At 43.4% G+C, this 27934-nt stretch overlaps 2 protein-coding genes, 1 long non-coding RNA gene and 1 other non-coding gene across 8 annotated transcripts; 1 reads left to right on the forward strand and 3 right to left on the reverse strand.

Annotated features, from left to right (window-relative positions):
- Window positions 1-5: 5 nt before the first annotated feature.
- Window positions 6-6267, reverse strand: ddo (D-aspartate oxidase). 5 transcript variants are annotated; one of them, XM_024430496.2, is made up of 7 exons: window positions 6096-6267; window positions 3460-3643; window positions 1850-1958; window positions 1453-1629; window positions 1121-1280; window positions 945-1039; window positions 6-735 (listed from the first exon to the last, which is right to left on the reverse strand). In XM_024430496.2, exons 2-7 carry the CDS (start codon window positions 3632-3634, stop codon window positions 429-431), a joined length of 1023 nt encoding a protein of 340 aa, XP_024286264.1. In that variant the 5' UTR covers window positions 3635-3643; window positions 6096-6267; the 3' UTR covers window positions 6-428. The 5 variants fall into 5 exon arrangements, with proteins under 5 accessions (XP_024286264.1, XP_024286268.1, XP_024286269.1 ...); XM_024430500.2 differs by lacking the exon at window positions 6096-6267 and adding an exon at window positions 5439-5885 and having other exon boundaries at window positions 3460-3646; XM_024430501.1 differs by lacking the exon at window positions 6096-6267 and adding an exon at window positions 5439-5884.
- A 1748-nt stretch (window positions 6268-8015) lies between these two features.
- LOC112257185 lies at window positions 8016-12778 on the forward strand. Its single transcript, XR_002954534.2, has 3 exons — window positions 8016-8297; window positions 12229-12280; window positions 12432-12778. It is a non-coding gene; the product is annotated as an uncharacterized LOC112257185 (long non-coding RNA).
- Window positions 12779-19870: 7092 nt separating this feature from the next.
- Window positions 19871-19953, reverse strand: trnal-uaa. Its single transcript has one exon. It is a non-coding gene; the product is annotated as a tRNA-Leu (tRNA).
- A 2533-nt stretch (window positions 19954-22486) lies between these two features.
- On the reverse strand, window positions 22487-25553 carry LOC112257184 (syntaxin-11). Its single transcript, XM_024430733.2, has 2 exons — window positions 25430-25553; window positions 22487-24462 (listed from the first exon to the last, which is right to left on the reverse strand). Exon 2 carries the CDS (start codon window positions 24455-24457, stop codon window positions 23582-23584), a length of 876 nt encoding a protein of 291 aa, XP_024286501.1. The 5' UTR covers window positions 24458-24462; window positions 25430-25553; the 3' UTR covers window positions 22487-23581.
- Between the last annotated feature and the right edge of the window lie 2381 nt (window positions 25554-27934).

Here is a 27934-nt window from a genome sequence, read left to right on the forward strand (position 1 = left end):
AAAAACAAGGTCTTTGATTTTTATTTTTCTGTAAAGTTAGAATTGATTAAATCTGAACATAAGACAATATTTAGTGAAATGTCAAGTCCCTGTAACTTTAACTATTCTACCTCAGCCATTAACAATTTCTTGTCTGGAATATCCTTCTCTCGGGGGTTTTGCCACTTTTTCTAAAACGGAAAAGTCAATGTCATTCATCTTGGTATCTTCCATAACATTCAGATGACAATTCAAATAACTTTTCACTGTGGAGATTTCATGAAATTATTTGCATCATATCAAGTGAGCAAAATCGCATTGCTTTCTTTAATTTCATTACTGTGCAATGGCAGCAGGTATCACTAATTGTGTGAAAAAACAGTGCAGATCAAGTAATTATATCAAAGTTATTCAGAAATTATTTCTATGGCAGAGTATCTGCGTAGTGTTCACAGCCTGGCCCTGGGGGGCCTCTCATGGAGACACTTCCTGACCAGCCCCAGTGCTTCCAGGGCTGTACCCCAGCTCAGACTGACCCCCCAGCCCCCATGGCCGTAGTTATGCACCACCGGTACCTGTCGGCTCCCCAGGAGGACCATCTCTCTCTCCACCCGGACGTTCTTCCTACTGGGTCTCAGCCCCACAGACTCCCCCAGGACCCTGGCCCTGCTCAGGGACGGCTCCAGGCTGCTACAGCGCTCCAGGATGTCCTGGCTGTCCTCTGGGTCAACCTCCAGGCGCCAGTCGTCCACCTGCCTACAGAGCCAATCAGCCGCACAAAAAGATAAGTCTCTCTTCTACAGAGCATACAGACTGAACTTGTAGTGAACATGTGATGTTTTGTGGTAATTTGTGCATCCCACTTTCTACATTATCATTATGTAATGTGTTTTTCCAGAGTATTCCTCAGGTAAAGAGCATCTTATTTCATGACGCAATTCTGTTTTCTAATAAACTTGACTTGCCTGGTGCCGCCCACTGTCACGCTGTGCATCCCTGGGTAGATATATGACTGCCCTTCCCCATCCCGGATGAAGTGTTGGAGCCAAGGGGCCTGGACCTTCAAATCATATGGATGTTTATGGTCATATACAGCACAATGAAATGCTTATTTACAAGCTGTGTGTGTGTGTATACACACTTTGAGGACCTGCCCCCTGACAGGGTAGACCTGAGAGTCCCCTACTAGAGACTTGGCGCCCAGACCGGAGCAGTTGACGATGACGTCGTATCCCTGGCTGCTTAGTTCCTGGAGGTCGTTAACTTTCTGCTTCACAACCTGGCCTCCTGCTTTTCTAAACCTAAAACAACACTTTTTAAAGTCAGTCATAAAAGATTTGAAACAGAAAAAAAGCAAAAGCCATCTATATTTTAATTCAGGAAGTACATAGAGTAGCTGTTAATGTTTCTGATACAGTAAAACCGTTAATAGATTAACACATGACTAGTATAGAAGTAAAAACAAGCATTGACCTCTTCTCCATCCATGGCAGGTAGTTGGAACATTCACATTTCACTGTGGTGAACGCCTGGCCAAACTTGTGATCAGGAAACCGTTTCAGTTCACGGTCTGTCATGATTCGGAAACCCAGCACAAATGCAGACCAGAATGGCACCTTATCCACAGGGAGCTCCTTGTGTATTTGCCATCTAAAAAATATATTATCAATACCAGTTATAACCAAACCCCTTCACAGTGGTGAGCATTTTCAACCAGTAGAACTTATGAATAAATGTCAGAGAACTATTGAACTGGCTGTAACTTGTGTTTCATATGGCACCCTATTCCCTATAGTGCACTTCTCTTCTGGCTCCGGTCAAAAATAGTGCACTATACAGCATCCATTCCTTTATGGTTGAGGATCCTTACCCTGAGCTGAGCAACACCCCAGCCTCTGATGCCTGTTCTGATTGGGCAATAGCCAGCAGGTGATCGATCGTCTCCTTGAACCACCTCTGCTGCTGTTCCAGAGGGATATCTGGGGGGAAAGTGGGATGTAGGGCAGGAGAGGGGAATGTAAGGGGGGGGAGAGGGGAATGTAAGGGGGAGGGAGAGGGGAATGTAAGGGGGGGGAGGGAGAGGGGAATGTAAGGGGGGGGAGGGAGAGGGGAATGTAAGGGGGGGGAGGGGAATGTAAGGGGGGAGGGAGAGGGGAATGTAAGGGGGGAGGGAGAGGGGAATGTAAGGGGGAGGGAGAGGGGAATGGGGGGGAGGGAGAGGGGAATGTAAGGGGGGAGGGAGAGGGGAATGTAAGGGGGGGGAGGGAGAGGGGAATGTAAGGGGGGAGGGGAGGGGAATGTAAGGGGGGAGGGAGAGGGGAATGTAAGGGGGAGGGAGAGGGGAATGTAAGGGGGGAGGGAGAGGGGAATGGGGGGGGGAGAGGGAATGTAAGGGGGGAGGGAGAGGGGAATGTAAGGGGGAGGGAGAGGGGAATGTAAGGGGGGAGAGGGAATGTAAGGGGGGGAGGGGAATGTAAGGGGGGAGGGAGAGGGGAATGTAAGGGGGAGGGAGAGGGGAATGTGGGGGAGGGAGAGGGGAATGGGGGGGCGAGAGGAATGGGGGGGCGAGAGGAATGGGGAAGCGGGGGGGAGCGAGAGGGAGGGGCGGGTCCGAGAAGAAGAATGGGGGCGAGAGGAATGGAGGGAGAGCGGGGAGGAACGGATGGAGGGTGAGGAATGGAAGGGGAGGAATGGAGGGAAGGAGAGGAATGGAGGGAAGGAGAGGAATGGAGGGAAGGTGAGGAATGGAGGGAGGGTGAGGAATGGAGGGAGGGTGAGGAATGGGAGGGTGAGGAATGGGAGGGTGAGGAATGGGAGGGTGAGGAATGGGAGGGTGAGGAATGGAAGGGGAGGAATGGAAGGAGAGGAATGGATGGAGGGAGAGGAATGGAGGGAAGGAGAGGCATGGATGGAGGGAGGGAAGGAGAGGAATGGATGGAGGGAGGGAAGGAGAGGAATGGATGGAGGGAGGGAAGGAGAGGAATGGATGGAGGGAGGGAAGGAGAGGAATGGATGGAGGGAGAGGAATGGATGGAGGGAGAGGAATGGATGGAGGGTGAGGAATGGAGGGAAGGAGAGGAATGGAGGGAAGGAGAGGAATGGATGGAGGGAGAGGAATGGATGGAGGGAGAGGAATGGAGGGAAGGAGAGGAATGGATGGAGGGAGAGGCATGGATGGAGGGGAGGGAGGGAGAGGCATGGATGGAGGGGGAGGGAGGGAGAGGAATGGATGGAGGGAGAGGGGAATGGATGGAGGGAGAGGGGAATGGATGGATGGAGGGGAATTGGAGGGAGGAATGGAGGGAGAGGAATTAATGGAGGAAGGGAGAAAGGGAGGGAGGGAGGGAGGGAGAGGGAGGGAGGAATGGAGGGAGAGGAAGGGAGAGAGAAAGGGGGGGAGAGGGACGGAGGGAGGAAGGGAAAAAAATTATGACTGTTAATGAACGTAATTCACTGGATAAAGAGATGCCCATGCCTCACCTGGGAACGGTGAGCAAATCAGGATCCCAGCAGCCACGTCGCTGGTGGTGTCTGGGGTAAACCTGTCAGCTATGAGGGTCACAGAGCAGTAGGGGAGGGCCTCAGCAATGCACACAGCTGTGGAGAAGCCAACCACACCTCCACCCACCACCACGACTGTCATACTCTTCATCATAGGATGATTCTGCTGGGAGAAAAACGTCATAAGGGAAAGTTGTAATACTTGTACTGCGTTATACTGTGTATACAGTGCCTTTGGAAAGTATTCAGACCCCTTGACTTTTTATACATTTTGTTATGTTACAGCTTTATTCTAAAATGGATTAAACAAAATAATTTCCTCAGCAATCTACTCACAATAACTCATAAGTATTCAGACCCTTTGCTATGAGACTTGAAATTGAGCTCAGGTGCATCCTGTTTCCATTGATCCTCCTTGAGATGTTTCTAGAACTTGATTGGACATGATTTGGAAAGGCACACACCTGTCTATATAAAAGGTCCCACAAGTGCATGTCAGAGAAAAAAACAAGTCAAGGGAATAGTCAGTAGAGCTCCGAGACAGGATTGTGTCGAGGCACAGAACTGGGAAAGGGTACCAAAACATTTCTGCAGCATTGAAGGTCCCAAAAACACAGTGGCCTCTATCATTCTTTGGAAGAAGTTTTGAACCACCAAGACTCTTCCTAGACCTGGCCACCCAGCCAAACTAAGCAATTGGGGGAGAAGGGCCTTGGTCAGGGAGGTAACCAAGAACCCGATGGTCACTCTGACAGAGCTCTGGAGTTCCTATGTGGAGATGGGAGAAGGCAGCACTCCACCAATCAGGCCTTTATGGTAGACTGGCCAGACAGAAGCCACTCTTCAGGAAAAGGCACATGACAGCCCGCTTGGAATTAGCCAGAAAGGCACCTAAAGACTCTGACCATGAGTAACAAGATTATCTGATTTGATGAAACCAAGATTGAACTCATTGGCCTCAATTTAATCCATTTTAGAACAAGGTTGTAACCTAACAAAATGTGGAAAGTCAAGGGGTCTGACTAGTTTACGAAGGCACTGTTTACCTTGTTAAAGCACATGTAGGTGATACAGGAAGGGGAGTATGATTAAATGCAAAATCCATATCAAAATAGCAGTGCAAGTGTCGCAGCGCGACCGGGAGACCCATGAGGTGGCTCACAATTGGTCCAGCGTCGTCCGGGACAGGGGAGGGTGCGGGGGGAGAACTGAAACAGCATTGCAGTGTTCCAGTCCTACGTGTTTATTTTTGATCCCAGCCACGTCGCTGCATCAGGCCTTTTGCCTCTTGGTAGACCATCATTGTAAATAAGAATTTGTTCTTTATTGACTTGCCTAGTTAAAAGGTTACATTTATATATATATATATATATAACATGGGGCTAAAGTTTAAGGATACGTTGATTGGTTAATGTCAATTAAATGACAATGGGTTATTTGTACATACACTAACCACTCCACTTGACTCAAGTGTTAAACATTCAACCTTTTTTAATCAACATTTTGATTTATCTGGATTAAATGTATCCAACACTGCTTGGGATTTTGAAGTGAAATAGAGCAAGTTGAAAAATATTATCACCCCTTTGAAGCTTCAGTAACCTGTCGCCTGTGGTATTTGGGATGCAGTAATTGCAGGATACTGCAGTTATACCGCATTCTGACTGCAATATTTTTTCTTAAGGGCATTTACATAGAATATGGGCAAATAGCAGTGTTTTATTATGATTGCCTAACAGAACTTCTCCAACGAATGTTTTTACTCTGCGGGGTTAAAGTCCTGAAAGGTTTGAAATAAATCCTGTGTGCCTTTATGAGTTTGCATCCAGCCAACTACTGATGCGCTATGAAGCGGTGAAGTCTTTTTTTATTCACCTGTTAATCTAATAACCATAGTTTTCATAGTGTACTGTAGGAGAACTACAAACACAGTTATGACATAGAAAATGGCTACTAACCGACTGCATGTCTGTTGTAAAAGGTTGTCCAACATTCTTCAAGTTGACCTTAGAGAGCAGACGTCATATCGCATATAATACAAATATTCGCCTACAATTAAACAAGAACCTCAACTAAATTTCAAACAATTACGTGACAGTGGACTACAAAAACAGTTGTTTGCTAGACAACAACAAAGGCTGGTGGGAAATTGGTACAATTTTCCTATCAGAGCGTATTACGATCAGTGGCTCACTGCTGCGCATGCCTGATATTTTAAGCACACTCATACATAGTCCACAGACGCGATAGCCCGGCGTCCCATTGCCACATACTGCGTTGAAATACCAGTCGGAACTAGGAGACTGACATTTCTGACTTGCTAACTGGTTGTAGTTATGCACAACCAGTTAGCAATTCGAACTCTGAGACCACAATCCGCAGGGCACTCACTACTTTATTTAACTAGGCAAGTCAGTTAAGAACAATTTATTATTTTCATTGTCGGTCTAGGAACAGTGGGTTAACTGCCTGTTCAGGGGCAGAACGACAGATTTGTACTTTGTCAGCTCGGGGATATGAATTTGCAACCTTCCGGTTACTAGTCCAACGCTCTAACCACTAGGCTACCCTGCCGCCGCAGGGAGCCCACTGCCTACTACTGCCCGAACACGCACCTCCCCACAATTCCCAACCAACGCGTCTCGGGTACACGTCCAATGTTCATTTGAAGGTGTTGACAGTTGGAGAAATTGCTTGAGCTGCGCTGAGAATTCGACAAGTATAAAAGCCAATGGTCCAATATCCAAGAACACTGCTGTTGGTGTGCGTATACTTGTTGGTCTATGATAAACCCAGCTCCGCATGCTGGTCGTCACTAGTTACTACAGCCACAAAATCACAAACCCCGCCCATTTCTACCGTTTTATCATTTTAGAATCTGATATAAAACCTAACCTTAACCACACTGCTATCCTTATGCCTAACCTTCAATTAAGACCATAAAACAATTATTTTTCGTGAATTATTACAATTTTGCTCATTTTGACTTTGACAGTAGTAACTACTAGAAACATGTTTCCCATTTGACACATTTGGGGATAGTTTGTGTGTGTTGTAATGAAAACACGCGTGCTCTTACGGCAGTTGATATCCGCGTTTATAAACCCAGGGTCGTTGCACTTCTCCCTCTTTTCAAAGAGCGCGCTAATTTGGGACGACGTTTTACAGGAACGCGCACACCTGTCAAGCACACGCATGGATGCAAGTGTAACAGTATAACTTTAGACCGTCCCCTCGCCCATACCCGGGCGCGAACCAGGGACCCTCTGCACACATCAACAACAAAGCATCGTTACCCATCGCTCCACAAAAGCCGCGGCCCTTGCAGAGCAAGGGGAAGTACTCCTTCAAGGGCTCAGAGCAAGTGACGTCACCGATTGAAACACTATTTAGCGCGCACCACCGCTAACTAAGCTAGCGTTTCACATCCGTTACACAAGGTCCGATCACTTCTGACACTAATGTAATGAAACAGGCAGGGAGCAGGTCTCGAACCCTCGACCTTCTAGCCCGAAGTCCAACTGGGAACTAGGAAAAAATGTTTTTCCAAGTCGGAGCTAGTTTTTTTCCGAGTTCCCAGTTCTATTGAACACAAGGAAATCGGAGATTGAGTTCCCAGTTGTTTTGAACGCACCATTCGGCAAGGTTTTCTTTCTGCTGTTCATGCACACCACAATTTTTCGGCGTTTGTGTTTGTCATTCAACGAGAGACGAATCGTTTTCATTCCATGTTTTTTCGATTGAGAAATACTGCACCAAACGTCTTAGATGTAAAATTGTGCGACTAAAGATAACCTGGACAAAAACGTCAATGAATGACAGATGTTTTTTGTTTTCTTTGATTAATTCTGACTATTTTTGAGAAAATATTTACTAGTTACGGCGTCTCAACATGGACAAACAGTTTGCCGCTTCTCGTTTTTCAAGGGAATTACTTTTAAAGGAGTAAACCCGCACATGCGGAGGATTTTAACCAAAGTTTTTTTAAACTGACCCAAGACAGACCAGAACCTGTCGTTTCCAATGGGAACAAATTAATCATAGTGGACAGAATATCCAAGAATATAGGCAGAGCCAAGCACGGGCTAGTGAGGTCCTATTGGCTTGTTTTAACATTTATTCGATCATTTCGTTAGGGAACACCTAACCCTTGCGCTCCTTCCAAACAACACGATTTTCTTTCTTTTTTTTACTTTGGAAAAGTGGTAAAGTCTACAAAACGCAGTCCAGTCTGTTTGTTACAGATAATAGTTTTGGAAACAGAACTGTATGAAGATCAAATGTTCCATCAATGACAAAAATAGCATAATGTTGGACAAAAGCCACCTCGCTTCTTATTTCCCTCTGCCGGCCAATGGGCTTCCCCTCATCACCATATTTGATAGTAGAAACGCCAACCGGATGCTTCACATTTATACATCCGGTGAAATATCTGTCCCATTGTTCAAGGGATGTAAAAGCAACAGAACAATCTCCGTCTCGCGATAGTCTGAACGAAGGCGAGAGAAGGGTCGTTAACACAGCTACAAAATCGTAAACGCCCGCATACGCGACCAATCCGATGAGGGAGTGTGATGGCATTGAATGTACACTAGATTACGGTAAATTGCCATTTAGGCCGCCCGTTATAACTTGCTTGTGGGCGTGCTGGCAGCAAATTCGATCGTGCGTCAAGAATTCAGCATAGCAAGTTTGTATGAAGGTCTGATTATTAAATTGATACATAAGTTCAATAGTAATATCCTCTAAAACGCTCTGGTTGAGAAACTTTGCTGCCCTGTTTCCAATTGTCCACATGTCTGGAAAAATCTATCCAAGTAAGTAAAAAGAACGATGTATTATTAGCTAACTAGCTACAGGGCAGACTAATTTAAATTAGCTAGCTATCTATCTTCACATACTGTATAGATGGCTAAGTGAATGAAATATCACCGTCGGTCTAACACCAAGGTAAAGACCGTTTCAAGTTCGATATTCGACGGATATTCGCGCTTTCAAACCACTTGAGCCACAGACTCCAAATAAGTGTCATGATGTTGGAAAAATTGCGCACAACATTGCACAGGTATTATTTTCACGATTTAGACACGAATTTGCTTTCCAAAGCTAATAAACATGTGGAAATGTGAGCAGCGTTTTGTATTCCTAGTTGAATTAGTTAGGGAGCGTGAACAAAGTACAAACTTTCTTTACATTCAAATTTCAATAGCTCCTTGGTCATGTGACCTAGAGACTTCAAACAAGGTTCAGAATGTCCACTCGGTGGCCCTATACATTGCACACCCTTTAGTTTGTCCATTTTCATCTCACTTGGTTTTCCATGAATTTTTCAAAATTTCGAATTTCAATAGCTCCTTGGTCATGTGACCTAATGTCCACTGACTACCCTTCCATATTGCACACTCTTGTTTGTGTACTGTAAAATTACGCAGTGTAACGTACATTTTTCATAGTTTCACATTTGCAATAGCTCCTTGGTCATGTCAATTACACACCTAAGAAGCATGCAGTGGATTTACACCCATATTGCCTAACCTCTGGTCATGTATCTTCTATATTGTTGGACATTATTATTAGTTTGACAATTAGGGGGTTCAGTCCATCATTGTGTTTACCCTTTTCACTAATATTTATCTACAATAATTGGTAGTTCTAAGTACTTATTTCCCTATTTTTTTTCCCACAGTATTTAACAGTGGTACACAATAGGAGAGAGAGAGGGAGAGAGAGTATCTCATTTCGTCATTAATATCAACCATAAAGGATAAGGGCAAAGTACGAGAGTCATGCTTTTAATTGTCTAAAGCAGAGAGAGAGCGAGTGAGGTAGGCTGCAGTGTGTTTGCTGGTCAATACATATACTGAACATGTAACCACAGTAATGGTGGCCAGTAAATCAATGAATAAAAATAGAATATTGACAAATTAAACAAATTGTAGACCTTTCATCTTTCCAACATAGACACTTCAATTAATTATGAAACATTTCACAGTGCTAACTTTCTCTTTATCCCTGGTTGATGTACATGTCAGAGCCTCTTCAGTGTGTATGGGGTATAGCATACATTTTCAACAACAAAGACTGCACATCCAGTTTGTGTTCTTTACTCTGTTGAACTCTTGTCTTCACTCCTAGGCACAGCACATGGATCCTCAGTTGGCATGCAAAACATTCAATCAAAACCAAACGCGTTATAAATAATATCAACGCAGTATGACGAATTAGCCATCCATTGTGTTATACATTTTCTTACATGCTGTCACTGTTGTCAAAAGATTATAAACATATTAAATAAAGTTACTAACCCAGTCTGTTTTTGGGCTACATCCAGGTTCTTTATCAGTGGCACAAATGAAGCAGTTGTTGACTTTGTTGAACTCTGAAATCATAGGCGTGAACTGAACATATGGCTGTCCCACACAACTACATATTTATAAAGAATTGACATTGATTCTGAATTAAATGTAATTACATACCAGACATTTTTAGTATCCTCAGCCTTTTCTTTTCACAGTTGCTCCATGTGTTTTTGAAGGTTCCATATCAATTTGGGAGCAGATGTTGGAAGTTCTGTGCAACTTTCCTTGGCCATCTACACCAACAAATAAGATTTTTTTTATTTTTTTTAACATAATTGTCACAACAGCTAACCATTCATTATTGAAAATATATCTATCAAACCTGCATTACAAAGACCCAGCAGCTGAAGGTGTCCTGCTGCATGGTGTGGGTTATTTCCCCTCCTTTCCACTGTATGTCCACCCAGTCTTTTCCATGGCAGGATCTTCTCATTTTGAAGTATTCTCCTTTTTAATGTAAAAATAAAGGAATTATGATTAGTCATAGGCAAATGAATACACAAGCCACATTTGTATGCTGTTTTCCTTATTGCTATATTCTAGTAGTAATTTATTAGTAGAGGTAATTTTCTTTATGCCCCATTCTACACACAGCCTAAATTATAGGCACTGAACCATGTACAGGACAATAAAAGTAGCATATAGGATCCAACCTAATCACAGAGTGAATAAATGTACAGTCGTGGCCAAAAGTTTTGAGAATGACACAAATATAAATTTTCAGTCTGCTGCCTCAGTTTGTTTGGTGGCAATTTGCATGAATTGCAAAGTCCCTTTTTGCCATGCAAACGAACTAAATCCCTCAAACATTTCCACTGCATTTCAGCCCTGCCACAAAAGGACCAGCTGACATGTCAGTGATTCTCTCGTTAACACAGGTGTGAGTGTTGACGAGGACAAGGCTGGAGATCACTCTGTCATGCTGATTGAGTTTGAATAACAGACTGGAAGCTTCAAAAGGAGGGTGGTGCTTGGAATCATTGTTCTTCCTCTGTCAATCATGGTTACCTGCAAGGAAACATGTGCCATCATCATTGCTTTGCACAAAAAGGGCTTCACAGGCAAGGATATTGCTGCCAGTAAGATTGCACCTAAATCAACCATTTATCGGATCATCAAGAACTTCAAGGAGAGCGGTTCAATTGTTGTGAAGAAGGCTTCAGGGCGCCCAAGAAAGTCCAGCATGCGCCAGGACCGTCTCCTAAAGTTGATTCAGCTGCGGGATCGGGGCACCACCAGTACAGAGCTTGCTCAGGAATGGAGGCAGGCAGGTGTGAGTGCATCTGCATGCACAGTGAGGCAAAGAGTTTTGGAGGATGGCCTGGTGTCAAGAAGGGCAGCAAAGAAGCTACTTCTCTCCAGGAAAAACATCAGGGACAGACTGATATTCTGCAAAAGGTACAGGGATTGGACTGCTGAGGACCGGGGTACTGTCATTTTCTCTGAGGAATTTAAGTGACCGAGATAGGCCTACAGATTTTCAACAAAATACAATAAATATTTGCTGACTTCACATATTACTTTTTTAGTCACAAAAGAATTGTTATGAATTGTCCCGATTGTTTGGGTCATCTGGAAAAAAGCTTGTCCGGAGAAGACAAGGTGAGCGCTACCATCAGTCCTGTGTCATGCCAACAGTAAAGCATCCTGAGACCATTCATGTGTGGGGTTGCTTCTCAGCCAAGGGAGTGGGCTCACTCACAATTTTGCCTAAGAACACAGCCATGAAGAGAGAATGGTACCAACACATCCTCCGAGAGCAACTTCTCCCAACCATCCAGGAACAGTTTGGTGACAAACAATGCTTTTCCAGCATGATGGAGCACCTTGCCATAAGGTGGGAATGCACCTAGGGAGTGCTTCGGCAAGAGGCCCGCGGGCATACATATACCTGTAGTATATTCACTGTCTAGGCACACTAGGTAAGACCTGGGCGGACCACCCCCTGTATTTTGGTTAGGGCACCAGGTGGTGCTAAGATAAATAGTGGGTAGGCAGGTTAGATAGGAGAGGGGGATTTGAGATGTACTTTCTTTGCTTTGGTTACGTCCAACCCCTTTTCCCCAATATACCGTGTGACGGAATAAATTCATTGTAAACGGTACCACTCTCTCTGCCTTTTGTCATCCTTACTCACACCTACAGTCCCATACCTCTTTCACGGAGAGTTGAGTTGTAGCAGGGTGTTGCGTTTCCTCTTCATAGAGGCATGCGTAACAGTAGGCTATATTTAAGTTGTGATATTGTCAGGAAATATTTAGGCCTACTGTGTGAAGGCAACTTTGGTTTATTTGAAAATAATTACATTTAGTTAACATACTGTTAAGGTGTATTACTCCAGTGGTCATAACACCACCCTGAGTTTCTCTCACAACTCTATCTTTTCCAGGTACCAGCCCTTACCTCCATCATCAACCCCACTGACATAAAAAATTTGACGGGTATCCTTTCTTTTCTGTCTTCCATTAACATTATATGTCTAATCAAACATTTAAATAACTATTTTGACATATCTGATCAACCTGTAACCTGTGTTTGCTTGTTTACATCTGTCTCCTACCTTGTTCCCTTTACTCTGCTCTTGTTCTCCAGGATCTAGGGATTCTGCCGAACACCCAGACATGGATCCACCTGATGTCCTGCATTACCAACCACTCTCCAACTTTTCATTACATCAGCTACTGTTATTGTCATGTTGTCCATATCTGCTAAGACAAGCCCGTGTATGAATCAAATGTTTTGGCATATGAATGAAGTGGAAATTAGATGACTTTGTGATCTGTAAGGTAAGTAACATTAATGTAGCCTAGTGGTTAGAGCGTTTGGCCAGTAACCGAAAGGTTCCTATATTGAATCCCCGAGCTGACAAGGTATAAATCTGTTGTTCATCCCCTGAACAAGGCAGATAACCCACTGTTCCTAGGCCGTCATTGTAAATAAGAATTTGTTCTTAACTGACTTGCTTAGTTAAATTGTAAAAGTGTGGGGGGCAATTGAAATTGTTTTACTCCTATGCCTGTTTATTCATAAAAAGCAGAACATGGTAAATAACATTAATCGCAATGGTTAGCCTATGCAAATTAATAGTTAAACAAAAGCTCATTAATAGGAATACATTTAGCCTAATTGGTAACAAATATTGTGGTTAGAGCGTTGGCCCAGCAACCGAGAGTTTGCTGGATTGAGTCCCCGAGCTGACAAGGTAAAAAATCTTGTGCTGCCCCTCAACAAGGCAGTTAACCCACTCTTCCTAGGCCGTCATTGTAAATAAGAATGTGTTCTTAACTGACTTGCCTAGTTAAATAAAAAAATGGGGAAACGTCAGGATCCTAGTCAGGCTATTGTTTGTCCAATTCAGATTAAATATAGGTCTTAATGTGTATCACATCTGTAGGCGATTGTGCGCTAAAATGACAAACAGCTGAAATGTTCAGGCTTTCATCATGATCTGTGATCAAAACAGGCTGGGGTGTTTTGGGTCTTTTGTGGTAAGCATAGCCTACCACTAATATTCTAAATTGTTAAGCATTTAATGAACCCAACCACATTTTTCTGTTATGGTGAGGCTGAGCAAGACCTTTTGATAGGCTAGTAGACCATGTGGAAATAATTGTGGAGTTAATCATTGTTATAGCCTAGATCACTTTATGTAATCTGGGCTGTTTTTTCTAAGGCTAAGCAAACAAGGGGTAGCATATGCTGTTTTCCCATCTATAACAAGGGTTAGGCCTATATCCTCATATACCCCTCAATTCAAGTCCTGCATTTAACCATAAGACATCTCCACAGAAGTGTATAGCCTAAGGATTGCATGGTGACGTGGGGCGAGGTCAAGTAATGAAATCAGGGATTTTTCAGGTCAGAAAGATGCCAGAGTTTCTGAATTGTAATTCCGAGTTGAATGACCGTTAAAAAAAAAGAAATTTCAGTCTGAGCTCGTTTTTTCCTTACTTCCCAGTTGTCTTGAACGCGCTGGAGTTGGAAGTAAGATTGCCGAGTTCCCGAATGCGCCACTAGAGACCTAGGCTGCCTCCAACAAAGAAGCACTTGTCTGTATTGATGTGAGAAATAGGCATATATCAACACAGTAGTGGCTGGCTGTGATATCAACTAGCCTAATAATTTTTGTATTGAGCTGATGTGCCTATTTTAGCTGAATCGACCAATTAAATTGATTAGATTACTCTGATTTTTTTTACAAAATCATGTACAGACGTTTAAGGTTCATGGTAAGGTCTTTAATAATAAACTAAACAGACACAAATTAACATGTGACGGTAACATATAGACGTTTAAGGCGTTCATGGTAAGATCTTTCACAATAAACTTACAAGCAAACTGACACGTGACGCGTCGGGCAGTTTGATGCCTTAGAGAGAAAAAACGTGTCTCCATTGATTGTCCATGTTAACTCATGGCGGTATTTTATTGCTAGGAAGAAGTTAGGTAACTTGGTGAGAGGTATTGTAGAGAAATGCTATTTCTTATACAGGTGACCAAACTATTGTTAATACAGGGCTACGACTCAAAGTAAAGCCTGTGGGGTCCCCTACAGGATAGCTCCCGCATTACACTAATTGCCAAAACCAGCGCACACACACATAATCTCCTTTGTAGCTGAACATTGTGTGCCCGAAGAGGATTCTACGATGACGGACAGACAACTGAGCCAATGGCGGAAGACTACAGACTACACCCCAGCTGAACCAATCCAAAGATCCGATCTTCCAGAATCAACCTAATTTCTGTTCTATATATAAGTGGTGTACTGATTGTAACGGTTTCTTTGCCTGCAGTTCCGTACGAACCAGCGGAGGAGCCGTAATTACGCTGTTCTAGATATCTTCACTCTGAATAAACTGTCGCTTGTCATACAATTTACCACCTTGTCTGAATCGATCCTTGACCGACTCGCCCGTCTACATATCTAATTTCTAACAGTATCATCAGCTTAATTCTGACACTTATCACCCCCCATATTTGTGTTTCTTGAGAGAGTACTACGGCTATTGACAGAGTCACGTAAGCGAGAGGCACACCTTTTTTACCAGATGTAGGTAGGCGATTTAGATCCATTATGGAGACACCTTTTTCCATAAAACATATTAATACGCTAGAACTGATGCACATCAAGAAAAACTTTAACACAGGCGAATTGGGTGTTGCGTAACTTTGTTAATTAAATAAAATATGTATATATTTTTTTCGTTATTTGTAAACTCAGGTTCCCTTTATCTAATATAACGTTCAGTGTCAAAAATAGAGAAAATCGGAAAGAGGGCAAATATTATTTCAAGGCACTATATATCGGCTACACGTGTGCACTGCTGAGGGCTTCGGAGGCTTGACCACTTTGGCCAATCTGAGCATTGAAAAAAAATCCTAATTTACCATGCGTCTGCCTTCACGTTCATAAAACTCCACGGACCCCGCTCTACTCTTGCGCTGTGAAACCCAGAACAATATGTGACCACTTAGTTATGGCAACACCGTTCTGCCGAGGACACCCAAATCAGTGACCACCGCAAAGCCCAAGAGCCAGACACTCTCTGGAAGTTGCTTTAGCCCTGCTTGGGATATTTAGCCTACATTGGCTTAATGACATTAATAAGCGAGCTAGGACAGACGTAGTCAATGTAACTACTTGTTTAGCACTTTTGAAATGTACAGCAACATAATTCAGAACATGGGCCATTCTTACAGTATTCTCCCTGTACACCAAGTCAGAACCATAGGATGAATAAAGGAGGCATATAAGCAGACATTGAAAGCTCTTACAATATTCAATGATTACATTTCTTTAAAACAGGCTATAGGCTACATGTGCACCACCAAGTCAGAACAGTAGGCTAAGTTATGAAAAGGGACAAATTGTTAGGGTGAGTACATGGGCTAGTAACAGAACCACCACATGGGCTACTAACAGCGTAGTCAGAACAGTAGGTTATGAAAGTTATGAAGGGACCAAATTATTAGGTTGAGGCACGTGTGCTACTAACAGCTCACTACACAACATACACTTAGTATTACTTTCTTAGCTACAGTATACATATCTCCCTGGAATATTACATAATTTATGCAGCGGCATACAATACTATTTTTAGACTACATTTTTTTGTTCTGTGCTCACTTGACAGGAAGATGGCGCGGCGGTCCTTCTTGTGGGCAATTTTTGTCATAAGTCTGGCCTTCTCTGGATTTATGGTGCTTTCAAGACAACTGGGAATTAACAAAAACAAGTTTGAATCATGACGTCAGTGATCTTCAGGTCGGAGTTCTAGAAAGAGGCCCAAGTTCCCAACTTCTCAAAATTTGCCCACAAGTGTAACGGATGTGAAATGGCTAGCTAGTTAGCGGTGTTCACGCTAAATAGCGTTTCAATCGGTGACGTCACTTGCTCTGAGACCTTGAAGTAGTAGTTCCCTTGCTCTGCAAGGGTCGTGGCTTTTGTGGAGCAATGGGTAACGATGCTTCATGGGTGACTGTTGTTGATGTGTGCAGAGGGTTCCTGGTTCGCGCCCGGGTATGGGCGAGGGGACGGTCTAAAATTATACTGTTACACAAGCAGGACTCACCTTTCAAGTGAGCACAGCACAAAAAGTTCAGCATACGGTCGGCATACGAGTCATCACACTCCATCTGACTGGTCTTTTCCCGCAAGCCGCCATACACGTCATCACAATCCCTCATCTGATTGATCGATTAGGCGCTTACTATGATTTTTACTGTGGTAACTAGTTACGACCTGAGAGAAGGGACGGTAAGGTCCTGAAACCTTGATATATTGTTTAAAAAAGCAATGCAGTGTGGTCATGGCTCGATGGGAGTTTGTCAAATTGTCACACCCTGACCTTTTACCAACCTTATCCTAATTCTCCTAACCTGCAACGTTAAATCTCCTAACCTGCAGAGTAAATTTTCCTAACCTGCTACGAGAAGGTTAGGATTGAGGGAGGGGAGCTGATCCTAGACCTCATGATGAACTGTATACCTCATGATAAGCTGTATACCATATTATTTACTAAGAGAGTTTTAATCTATATTTTTCATAGTTGTCTATTTACCACCACAAACCGATGCTGGCACTAAGACCGCACTCAACAAGCTGTATGGGGCCATAAGCAAACAAGAAAATGCTCATCCGGCGGCTGCGCTCCTAGTGGCCGGGGATTTTAATGCAGGGAAACTGAAATCCGTCATACCTCATTTCTGCTAGCATGTCACCTGTGCAACTAAGGGCGGAAAAAAACTCTAGATTATCTTTACGTCACACACAGAGAACATACAAAGATCTCCATCGTTCTCCATTTAGCAAATCTGACCATAACTCCATCCTCCTGATTTCTGCTTATAAGCAAAAATGTAAACAGGAAGTACCAGCTCAATATGGAAGTGGTCAAATGAAGCAGTTGCTAAGCTACAGGACTGTTTTGCTAGCACAGACTGGTATATGTTCCGGGGACTCATCCGATAGCATTGAGGTGTTTACCACATCAGTCACCGGTTTCATTAATAAGTGCATCGACAAAGTAATCCACACAGTGATCGTACATACATATCCTAACCAGAGGCCATGGATTACAGGCAACAACCGCACTGAGCTAAATGTTAGAGCTGCCATGTTCAAGGAGCGGGCCACTAAGAAGAAATCGCCCTCCGACAAACCATCAAACAGCCAAAGCATCAATAAAGGAGAAAGATCTGTCACACCCTGATCTGTTTCACCTGTCTTTGTGCTTGTCTCCACTCCACCCTGATCTGTTTCACCTGTCTATGTGCTCGTCTCCACTCCACCCTGATCTGTTTCACCTGTCTTTGTGCTTGTCTCCACTCCACCCTGATCTGTTTCACCTGTCTTTGTGCTTGTCTCCACTCCACCCTGATCAGTTTCACCTGTCTTTGTGCTTGTCTCCACTCCACCCTGATCTGTTTCACCTGTCTTTGTGCTTGACTCCACTCCACCCTGATCTGTTTCACCTGTCTTTGTGCTTGTCTCCACTCCACCCTGATCTGTTTCACCTGTCTTTGTGCTTGTCTCCACTCCACCCTGATCTGTTTCACCTGTCTTTGTGCTTGACTCCACTCCACCCTGATCTGTTTCACCTGTCTTTGTGCTTGACTCCACTCCACCCTGATCTGTTTCACCTGTCTTTGTGCTTGTCTCCACTCCACCCTGATCTGTTTCACCTGTCTTTGTGCTTGTCTCCACTCCACCCTGATCTGTTTCACCTGTCTTTGTGCTTGTCTCCACTCCACCCTGATCTGTTTCACCTGTCTTTGTGCTTGTCCCCAACCCCCTCCAGGTGTCGCCCATCTTCCCCATTTTCCCCCGAGTATTTATACATGTGTTCTCTCTGTCTGTTCCCAGTTTGTCTTGTCAAGCCTACCAGCGTGTTTTTCTGTGCTCCTGTTTTTCCTAGTCTGTTTTCTAGCCCTCCTGGTTCCGAGCTGTTCTGCTTGCCCTGACACTGAGCCCACCTGCCTGCCCATTCTGCCTGACCATTCAGCCTGCTTTGACCTCGAGCCTGCCTGCCCCCCTGTACCTTTCGGACTCTGACCTGGTTAATGTATTTGGCGCATGTGACAAAGTTTAATTTGGATTTGATGAACTGGATTTGATGACTGTAGAACCATTTCTGGCACAACATAACTGACTTTGCCTTAGTTCAAATTCATGTTGGCAGGACAATGAATGTAAAAGGCATTTCTCACAATGGTTAAGTTATGCAGTAAAAGCAGGATGTTGATGTTAAAATGTCACTGTCTGAGGTAGAGAAAATATGATTCCAACTAGAATGTTATTCTGTGTAACACTGACATCTTCTGGCTCACACGATGTCAATAAATTAAAGCTCACTGACCTATTATTTCAGGCTACAATAAAATAGTTAAATCAAATTATTTTATCTGTCACATACAAATGGATAGCAGATGTTATTGCAAGTGTAGCAAAATGTTTATGCTTCTAAAACCGACAGTGCAGCAGTATCTAACAGGTAATATCTAACCAATTCCACAACAAAACCTAATGCACACAATCTAGTAAAGGAATGGGATGAGAATATATAAGTATAAAATATATGGATGAGCAGTGACAGAGTTGCTAAGATGCAATAGATAGTAAAGAATAGATAGTGATGGATACAGTATATACATATGAGATGAGTAATGCAGATATGTAAACGTTCTTAAAGTGGCATTATTAAAGTGACTAGTGTTCCATTTATTAAAGTGGCCAATGACATTCTGTGCTAGTGGTGGTTGTTTAACAATCTGATGGCCTTGAGATAGAAGCTGTTTTAAAAAAAATCTCTGTTCCAGCTTTGATGCACCTGTACTGGCCTCGCCGGGGTGAACAGGTAGTGGCTCAGGTGGTTATTGTCACTGATTATCTTTTTTTGCCTTCATGTGACATCGGGGGTTGTAGGTGTCCTGGAGTAGTTTGCCCCCCGGTGATGCGTTGTGCAGACCGCACCACCCTCGGGAGAGTTGCAGTACCAGGCAGTGATACAGCCCGACAGGATGCTCTCAAATGTGAACCTGTAAAAGTTAGTGAGGGTTTTTGGTGACAAGCCACTTTTTTTTTCAGTCTCCTGAGGTTGAAGAAGCGCTGTTGCGCCTTCTTCACCACACTCCCTGTGTGCATGGACCATGTCAGTTATTTAGAAGATATAAGGTATTCACATCTCTAGTCAAGTCATCCAATAATATATTCTGGGGTCTAATAAATGCATTGCTCAGCTTTGTTTTTTAACTGTACCACCTAATACAATTGAAACTCAATACCTCTTACATCAGCGCACATGAATGAGAATAATAGTATGGTACTTTTGTTTGTTGTTAGCGGGTTTTTTTCAGTCGAGGGGCGTGGCTTGATCTACTGTCCGGCCGTGTCATCGAAAACGCTGTAGCTTTCAGGTTGTTGATACATTTTCCGCACATTAAGTAGTAAGTCTTAGTTCGTGTGAACGTTGACAATCATCATCTTGACATCAGTAAGCTGAACTATTTCATAAAAATGTTATGCACTATACCAGGAGTGGGGTTCGAACCCACGCGGACATATGTCCATTGGATCTTAAGTCCAACGCCTTAACCACTCGGCCATCCTGGTTGGCGTAGTGTGATGTCAAAATAACACCTTATATATATTATATTGCAAAATGTTATTGTTTGGTTTTATGTTCTATTATCCGCAACAATGTAACAATCCGTCGTAACAACAACAATCGAATGATATCACGTCTACGCTGCGGCTACCACTGTGATCATCAAAGCAGATAGCTCCTCTGAGGTCCTCTGAGGTTCATTATTGTAACAATGTTGCAAGTCAACTGTCAATTTGATTGACCATAATGGTAGCTTACTTTGTAGCCTGACATTTATGTTAACAAAAATGATTGACAGTCGCAAATAAAACGTTTGACAATGTGTTCTATCAAACTAATACAGTCAATTATACAGTCATTTGAATGATGCAGTTTGTCTTATTTTCACTTGATCTAAAGTCAACATATAGGAAATGATTTCATTGGTGAGAACTTTGTGACTAGCCTACCAAGGAGGGAGGTAGCCTACCCGTAGCCTAGCCCTAGCCTATTTAAACGGGTTCTACACAGAGTATATCTATCCAAAAAACACAGGTTTCAGCAACATTGTATGCATTGCTTCAGTTCACGTTCTAAAACATCCGGCACACATTGCATTGTGGAATTGAATTTAGTGCTATATATTATATACTGTAGCCCCTATAATGATATACTGTAGCCACAGACTAGTGTAATTATTACTATACAGTTTACACATACAATCCTTGTACGTCGACACAGGGCCGTTACATATCTATGGGGAAGGGGCAGTGGTTGATTTAGAGTTGGGTGATTGCCACAGAGATAGGCCTGCCCCACTTGCTGGTGGGGTTATGGAACACAGATGTTAAAAATTGTCACTGCATTCTGCGGAGGACTCTATTACTCTGTTTTTAACTCATTCTGGACACTGTAAAAATAGCAATGGCCTCTTGGATAACATACAGTGCCTTCAGAAGTATTCATATCCCTTGACTTATTCCATATTTGGTTGTGTTAAGGCCTGAATTCAAATTAGATTAACATTTTTTTAATCTCGTCCATCTACACACAATATAAGTGAAAACATTTTTGTAGATATGTTTGCTAATTTATTGAAAAGGAAATACAGAAATATCTCATTTACATACCTTTGCTGACACTCCAAACTGAGCTCACTACAACTTGATTGGACCTGCGGCCATTTGGACATGTTTTAGAAAGAAACACACCTGTCTATATAAGGTCCTACAGTTGACAGTGCATGTCAGAGCAGAAACTATATAATGAAGTCCAAGGACCCGTCTGTAGATCTCTGAGATAGAATGGTGATGAGGCATATATCTGGGGGAGGGTAGAAAACTATTTCTAGTGTTGAAAGTTTCCAAGAACACATTGGTCTCCATCACTGGGAAATTGAGAAAATATGGAACTACCCAGACTCTACCATAGCTGGCCGTCCGATCAAACTGGGCAAGAAGGCCACTCATGAGAACAAAAAAGCACCTGGAGTTTGCAAAAAGTCACGTGAAAGACAGATTTTAAGGATAAATATTGTGGTCTGATGAGACACATTTTACTCTTTGCCCTGAATGCAAAGTGCTATGTCTGGAGACAACCAGGCACAGCTCATCACCCGTCTAACACCATCCCTACTGTGAAGCATGGTGGTGGCAGCATCATGCTATAGGAATGATTTTCAGCAGCAGGGACTGGGAGACTGGTAAGGATAGAGGGAACAATGAATACAGCCAAATACAAATCCTTGATGAGAACCTGCCTCAGAGTGCAAATGACCTTAGACTGGTGGAAAGATTTACATTCCAACAGTACAATAACCCTAAGCAACACTGGAATGGCATCAGATCAAAAATGTGAGTCCTTGAGTGGCCCAGCCAAAACCCAGACTTGAATCCCATTAAACATCTTTGGAAAGACTTGCTGGTCACCACCGATCCCCCTCTAACTAAAAAGGATACTACAGGATTTTGGCAGGGAGGCCCTTTATCTACTTCCCCATAGTCAGATGAACTTGTGCATACCATTTGTGTCCAGTATGAAGGAAGTTAGTAGTTTTGCAAGCCAATGCTAACCTAGCATTAACACAGTGAGTAAGTCTATGGGTATCTGCTAGCACGCTAGGAAGAAAAATCCTCAAATCCAGATGTGCAAGACAACTCAAAGCTGTAGTCGCTGTCAAAGGTGCTTCTACAAAGTATTGACTCAAGGGTGTGAAGACTTATGTTAATGAGATATTTCTGCATTCTATTTAATACATTTGCACAAATCTCTAAAAACATGTTCTGACTTTGTCCTAAATGGGGCAGGGTGTAGATGGATGAGAAAATATATCAATTTAATTCATTTTGAATTCAGGCTGTAACAACAAAATGTGGAATAAGTCAAGGGGTATGAATACTTTCTGAAGGCCCTGTACAGGACAATATAATACATTAAGAGGCATATTCTTGGTTTCTCAATGTAAAATACAGTTGAGTCATTGAGGTTGCAGTCAGTTGTCTCAAATTCTAAAGAAAGGAACTGAAATGTAACAATAAAACAACTGTAAGGGCCATTATACAGAATTTATTATTTATTTAAAAAAATTATATATATATATATCCTCTCATAAAACATAAATAACTTGTAAAATCCTAAATTCAACACAGCTAAAAGTTACAGGGCATCTAAGTGGGAGCAACAAGCATTGGAACTGCACGCTATTATTTTAACTGAAAGCCTGTAGCATCAGATAGCTTTTTCCAACAGACATTGAACACCCAATCACACTATTCATTTGCATGTTAGCGTCTGCGGTATGACATCAAGATATCAAGTCTTTTCTCCTAACATCAGCTAGGCAAGGGCGTTAATATCAACAGTGTCTTCTACAGTGAGAGGAAGTAAAGGCTGCATGACATACAACATGTCACATTCAAAAACGGTATAAATATATATTTTTTTAAATGCACACTGAGTAGAACATAAAACATTAGGAACACCAGCCTAATATTTAGTTGCACCCCTTTTGCCCGAAGAACTGCCTTCAAGTCAATCGGGGCATGGACTCTACAAGGTGTCGAAAGCATTCCACAGGGATGCTGGCCCATGTTGACTCCAATGCTGCCCACAGTTGTGTCAAGTTGGCTAGAAAGGGTTCATGACCTTTGGGTGGTTGACCATTGTTGATACACGTGTGGAAAAACACAGCAACGTTGCAGTTCTTGGCACACAAACCAGTGTACCTGGCACCTACTACCATACCCCGTTCAAAGGCACTTAAATCTTTTGTCTTGCCCTTTCACCCTCTGAATTGCACACATACACAATCCATGTATCAAGGCTTCTAACCTGCCTATTCCCATTCATCTACACTGATTGAAGTGGATAACAAGTGACATCAATAATGTTTTGTACAATCAGTGTATGAAACAAACATATTGTACATCTGAAAATCTTCAGCATCAAGAACATGCGTGTGCGCTTGTGTAAACAAGTACATTTTCATGGCCATGAAAACACTTGATAGGAAAAGGCAGCCTACACTTAGGAAGAAAAACAAGTGCCATCTAGAACCTAAAAGCGGTCTTCGGCTGTACCCATGGGAGAACCCTTTGAAGAAACCTTTTTCTAAGAGGGACTTGAAATACAACAACACTGATGTCTCTGTCAGTCTCACTTGTTGCAGCAAGGGAAACAACAACAGAACATTCTCCTACAGAGGCTCTTCTTCTGGTACGTCACACACCTCTTGATCTGAACCTGGGCCTTGCCCACGAAGTCTGTAGTGGCGGCCACGTTGGCCTCTATGTTGTCCACCATGGCCCCCTGTTCCTCCACCAGCAGAGCCATCTGGAAGAACAGCTCATGGATATCCTTGATTCGACTCTCCAGCTCCAACAGTTCCTTGTGCCGCTTCTCAATCTCTGTGAGCGCCGAGCGTGCCGTCCGCCCGTCCGTCAGGAGGTTGTCAGAGAACACATTCCACTTCCCCGTCTCGACCATCTCCTCGATCTGTTCGCCGGTCACCTCCTTGCCCATGATCTCTGCCTGGCGCTGGATCCGGGTCTTGCAGTTCTCCCTCTGGCTCATCTCTGCCTGGTTGTACTCAGACATGGCCTCGTGGAAGGCCCCGGTGAGGGAAACATACTGAGAACGCACCATGCGGACCAGGGTAGAATTGGCCCCGTTCTCTTCTTCCAGCTGTTTGTGCTGCATACTGATCTTCTCCAGCCGTCTGTAGATTCCCTCCCCCCGGGTCTTGATGCCCCTGGCCAGGGTGTTGGAGTCTCGTTTGATGGAGCTGATCCGCCGGACAGAGGTGAGGAATCGGCTGTTTTGCTTGCCCAGGCGCTTCACTTCCATCCGGAGCAGAGCAATCTCCTTCCTCATGGACTGGGCTTCTGTGAAGATGCTGTCCATCCGATCTTCGTTTTCAAACACCACTGACTGCTGCTCCAGCTCTCCCTCATCATCGCTACCCTGACCCCTTTCATCTGTGTCTGGAGGAATGGGGGCCACCCCCTGCAGGTCAACTAGTCTGTCTCTCATACTACCTGGAATGGGAGGAAAAGGTTTGAGGTTTACTGCAGTAAGTCATCTCAAAATCACCATCCTATTTATATTGTTGTGCAAAATCACCATCCTATTTATATTGTTGTGCAAAATCACCATCCTATTTATATTGTTGTGCAAAATCACCATCCTATTTATATTGTTGTGCAAAATCCTACACAAGCAATAAAGTTAATTCTTCATGGTTATACAAGAAACTTTAAGTTGATATTTTGTTTCCTCAAAAAGCTAGCTACATAAACTACGTGTAGTATATTTCTGATTTAAAACAGAGAAAACAAGGACGCAATTAACATCATCCTACAAGAGGAAATGAAGTGGCACCTATTGAGGATCTCATCCCTAAACCAATAGAACAATGTGAACATACACTGGGCGGAGGTGACTTCCTAGTACACACACATATACATCAGTTCGTATTAGATTACAGGCCAATGACTCACAGGATATTTATAACAAAACAAGTGACGATTTTCACAATAATTTGATCACTGAAAGACATGGATGAGCAAATGTGTGGCGTTTATTTACCTCCCTTTAACCCTTTACAGACATTTAATTATAGGCGTAGGTTATGACTAATCAGCTCTCTATAATATATTTAATGTTGCTACATGTGTTTTACTGTTACAGTACAACAGAGAACGCAAAATTACTGTCAGCAGTTTCTTTAAAAATTTAAAGTTTGTTTGTGCCTAAACAGAACTTGGCAAAATTGTCTGGCCAAAGCACATGTGAAGGTAACCTAGACACGAATATTGGCGACAGTATTTATTGCAACCGAGAGCAACACATTACATTTAAGGAATAATTAACATTCAAATTAAATAATGCAATTTCACTTGCTCACAACAACCAAAACTCAACTCATCACAAACGTTCGTACTTCTATGATAACATTACAACAGGACTGAATCATTGTAAAACTTAATCAGAAAAAAACGTTACCTGATATCTCCTCCGTAGACTTCCCTATAAGAACAAAAGCATTCAAACAGAACAGACAAAAAGTCGGAGAATCATTTCCCCTTTATGCTTTGTGTTGTCATCTAGCTGCGTCTGCCAGGAACCAGCCCACTACCTAATTTATTGGGTATATTCATTAGGGCAAACTGTAGAAACCCGTGGCAAAACGTTTCTTATTGGACATATTCAGGTAGCTCCCTCCCCGTTTGGTTCCGTTTGAGTCCTAGTAAATGCATCCCTGGGAGGGAGTTCCCCACGGCTGTTTATTCATGGCAACAGTAGCAGGTGTAACAAGCAGAAGAATATGATCACGTTTTCATATTGAAAACTCTCGAAACTTTATTGACATTAGTCACTTCACCTTGCGGTTGTTTTATGTCACCGGAAATAGCTATTTAATTGTTGTTTTTGTACTTTATACCGCTCATATATTTAAATGATATTGGTGGAACAAACTCTGCGCTACAGGTAGTGCGTGGACAAGTTGCGCATTTTCAATGAAGGTAGGTCACTATTGCTACGCACCACGGTGTGATTTCCAGAGCCACTTCCAGTCTCTGAATTATTTCTGTTTGTTTCCAATAAATGCTTGTTCTATGGGTAGATATCTTGAGACGGATCACGAGTTGATATTTGATGCTTCGGAATGGCTCTGCATGTTGTTTATGTGTACCTGGCCTAATTTGTAGACCTATAGTACCTCCCTGTCCCATTGCAGACAGTGCAAAGCTGTTTTTAAGTGTTCTTTCTCAAATAAATGTATAATTTACGTTCAAATCAAGATACTCAATGTATCAGATATACAATCATTTGTAACATGGAAAGCAGCCACAGAACAGTTTATTTATGGGATTGTTCTTGTCATATCTCTTGGCTTTGTCCATTTGAACCCTGACATCCTCGATACTTGCCTCTGTCTTTTGTACGTTGCTCTCCATGTTGTTGGTCTCCCTGTTCCTCTGTCAGAATAGGCACATTCAGAAAAAACTCCTAAACCCCCTGGATCCTTTTTTTCCAGGTCCAACAGCTCTGTGTGTCGACTAGCGATCTGCGTCAGCACCGACTGGGCCGTCTTCCCATCAGCCAGGGCATTGAAGATAGTCAATATTCATCTGTCTCTGGATCGGTCTCTTACAGTTCTCTCTGCGCACCAGCTCCATCTCGTTGTAGCTGAACATCACCTCCCTGAAGGTGGTGCTCCGGTTGGTGTACTGTTCCTGGGCAATGTGTACCACGAGAGAGAGAAATAGAGAGTGAGGTGGGAGAGAGAAATAGAGAGTGAGGTGGGAGAGAAAAATAGAGAGTGAGGTGGGAGAGAAAAATAGAGAGTGAGGTGGGAGAGAAAAATAGAGAGTGAGGTGGGAGAGAAAAATAGAGAGTGAGGTGGGAGAGAAAAATAGAGAGTGAGGTGGGAGAGAAAAATAGAGAGTGAGGTGGGAGACAGAGAGTGAGGTGGGAGAGAGAGAAATAGAGAGTGAGGTGGGAGAGAGAGAAATAGAGAGAGTGAGGTGGGAGACAGAGAGTGTGGTGGGAGAGAGAGAAATAGAGAGTGTGGTGGGAGAGAGAGAAATAGAGAGTGAGGTGAGAGAGAGAAATAGAGAGTGAGGTGGGAGAGAGAAATAGAGAGTGAGGTGGGAGACAGAGAGTGAGGTGGGAGAGAGAGAAATAGAGAGTGAGGTGGGAGAGAGAGAAATAGAGAGTGAGGTGAGAGAGAGAAATAGAGAGTGAGGTGGGAGACAGAGAGTGTGGTGGGAGAGAGAGAAATAGAGAGTGAGGTGGGAGAGAGAGAAATAGAGAGTGAGGTGGGAGAGAGAAATAGAGAGAGTGAGGTGGGAGACAGAGAGTGAGGTGGGAGAGAGAGAAATAGAGAGTGAGGTGGGAGACAGATAGAAAGATAGAGAGGGTGAGATGGGAGACAGAGGGTGGAGATGCTACCTGGTCAATGCTACCTCGCTGAACCTCCAGCTCCCTGTTCATCCTGTGTAGCCTCTAAGAAGGCCTCTCCTCTGGGCTTGATGTCTGCTGCGATGCCGTTGGCGTCCCGGATCACATCACTGGTGGCGTCCGACAATGTGTTGTTCGAAACGTGGTAGTTCTGGTCCGGGAGCTGGGCACGGTCTTCCTGGATCTATTGGATCTCCTGTCAGACATGCTGGGTCTCCAGGAGAATGCTTTTCAGGTCGAGGTCAGGGGTCGCTGCTGCCTGATCACTGCCCGTATGGGCAGACAGGTCATCCAGGTCCACAGTGTTGAAGGTCTCGTTGGTATGGCATCCTCCTCCAGGCTCATCTAACGCATCCTGCAGTTTCAGAATCTGTCCTTCATCTGGAGAGAGAGAGAAATAGAGAGTGAGATGGGAGACAGAGGGAGGTGGGAGACAGAGGGAGAGCGTGAGGTAGGAGACAGAGAGTGAGGTGGGAGAGAGAGAAATAGAGAGTGAGGTGGGAGAGAGAGAGAAATAGAGAGTGAGGTGGGAGAGAGAGAGAA

This window comes from Oncorhynchus tshawytscha, linkage group LG08, assembly GCF_018296145.1.
Source record: "Oncorhynchus tshawytscha isolate Ot180627B linkage group LG08, Otsh_v2.0, whole genome shotgun sequence".
NCBI lineage: Eukaryota > Metazoa > Chordata > Actinopteri > Salmoniformes > Salmonidae > Oncorhynchus > Oncorhynchus tshawytscha.

Coding starts and splice junctions, on each gene's coding strand:
- ddo (XM_024430498.2), bottom strand. Junction 1,281..1,452: donor CTGCCATGGATGGAGAAGAG/GTCAATGCTTGT, acceptor GTGTTGTTTTAG/GTTTAGAAAAGCAGGAGGCC. Junction 1,040..1,120: donor TCAGGGGGCAGGTCCTCAAA/GTGTGTATACAC, acceptor TATGATTTGAAG/GTCCAGGCCCCTTGGCTCCA.
- LOC112257184 (XM_024430733.2), bottom strand. CDS start 24,457: ATGAGAGACAGACTAGTTGACCTGCAGGGGGTGGCCCCCATTCCTCCA.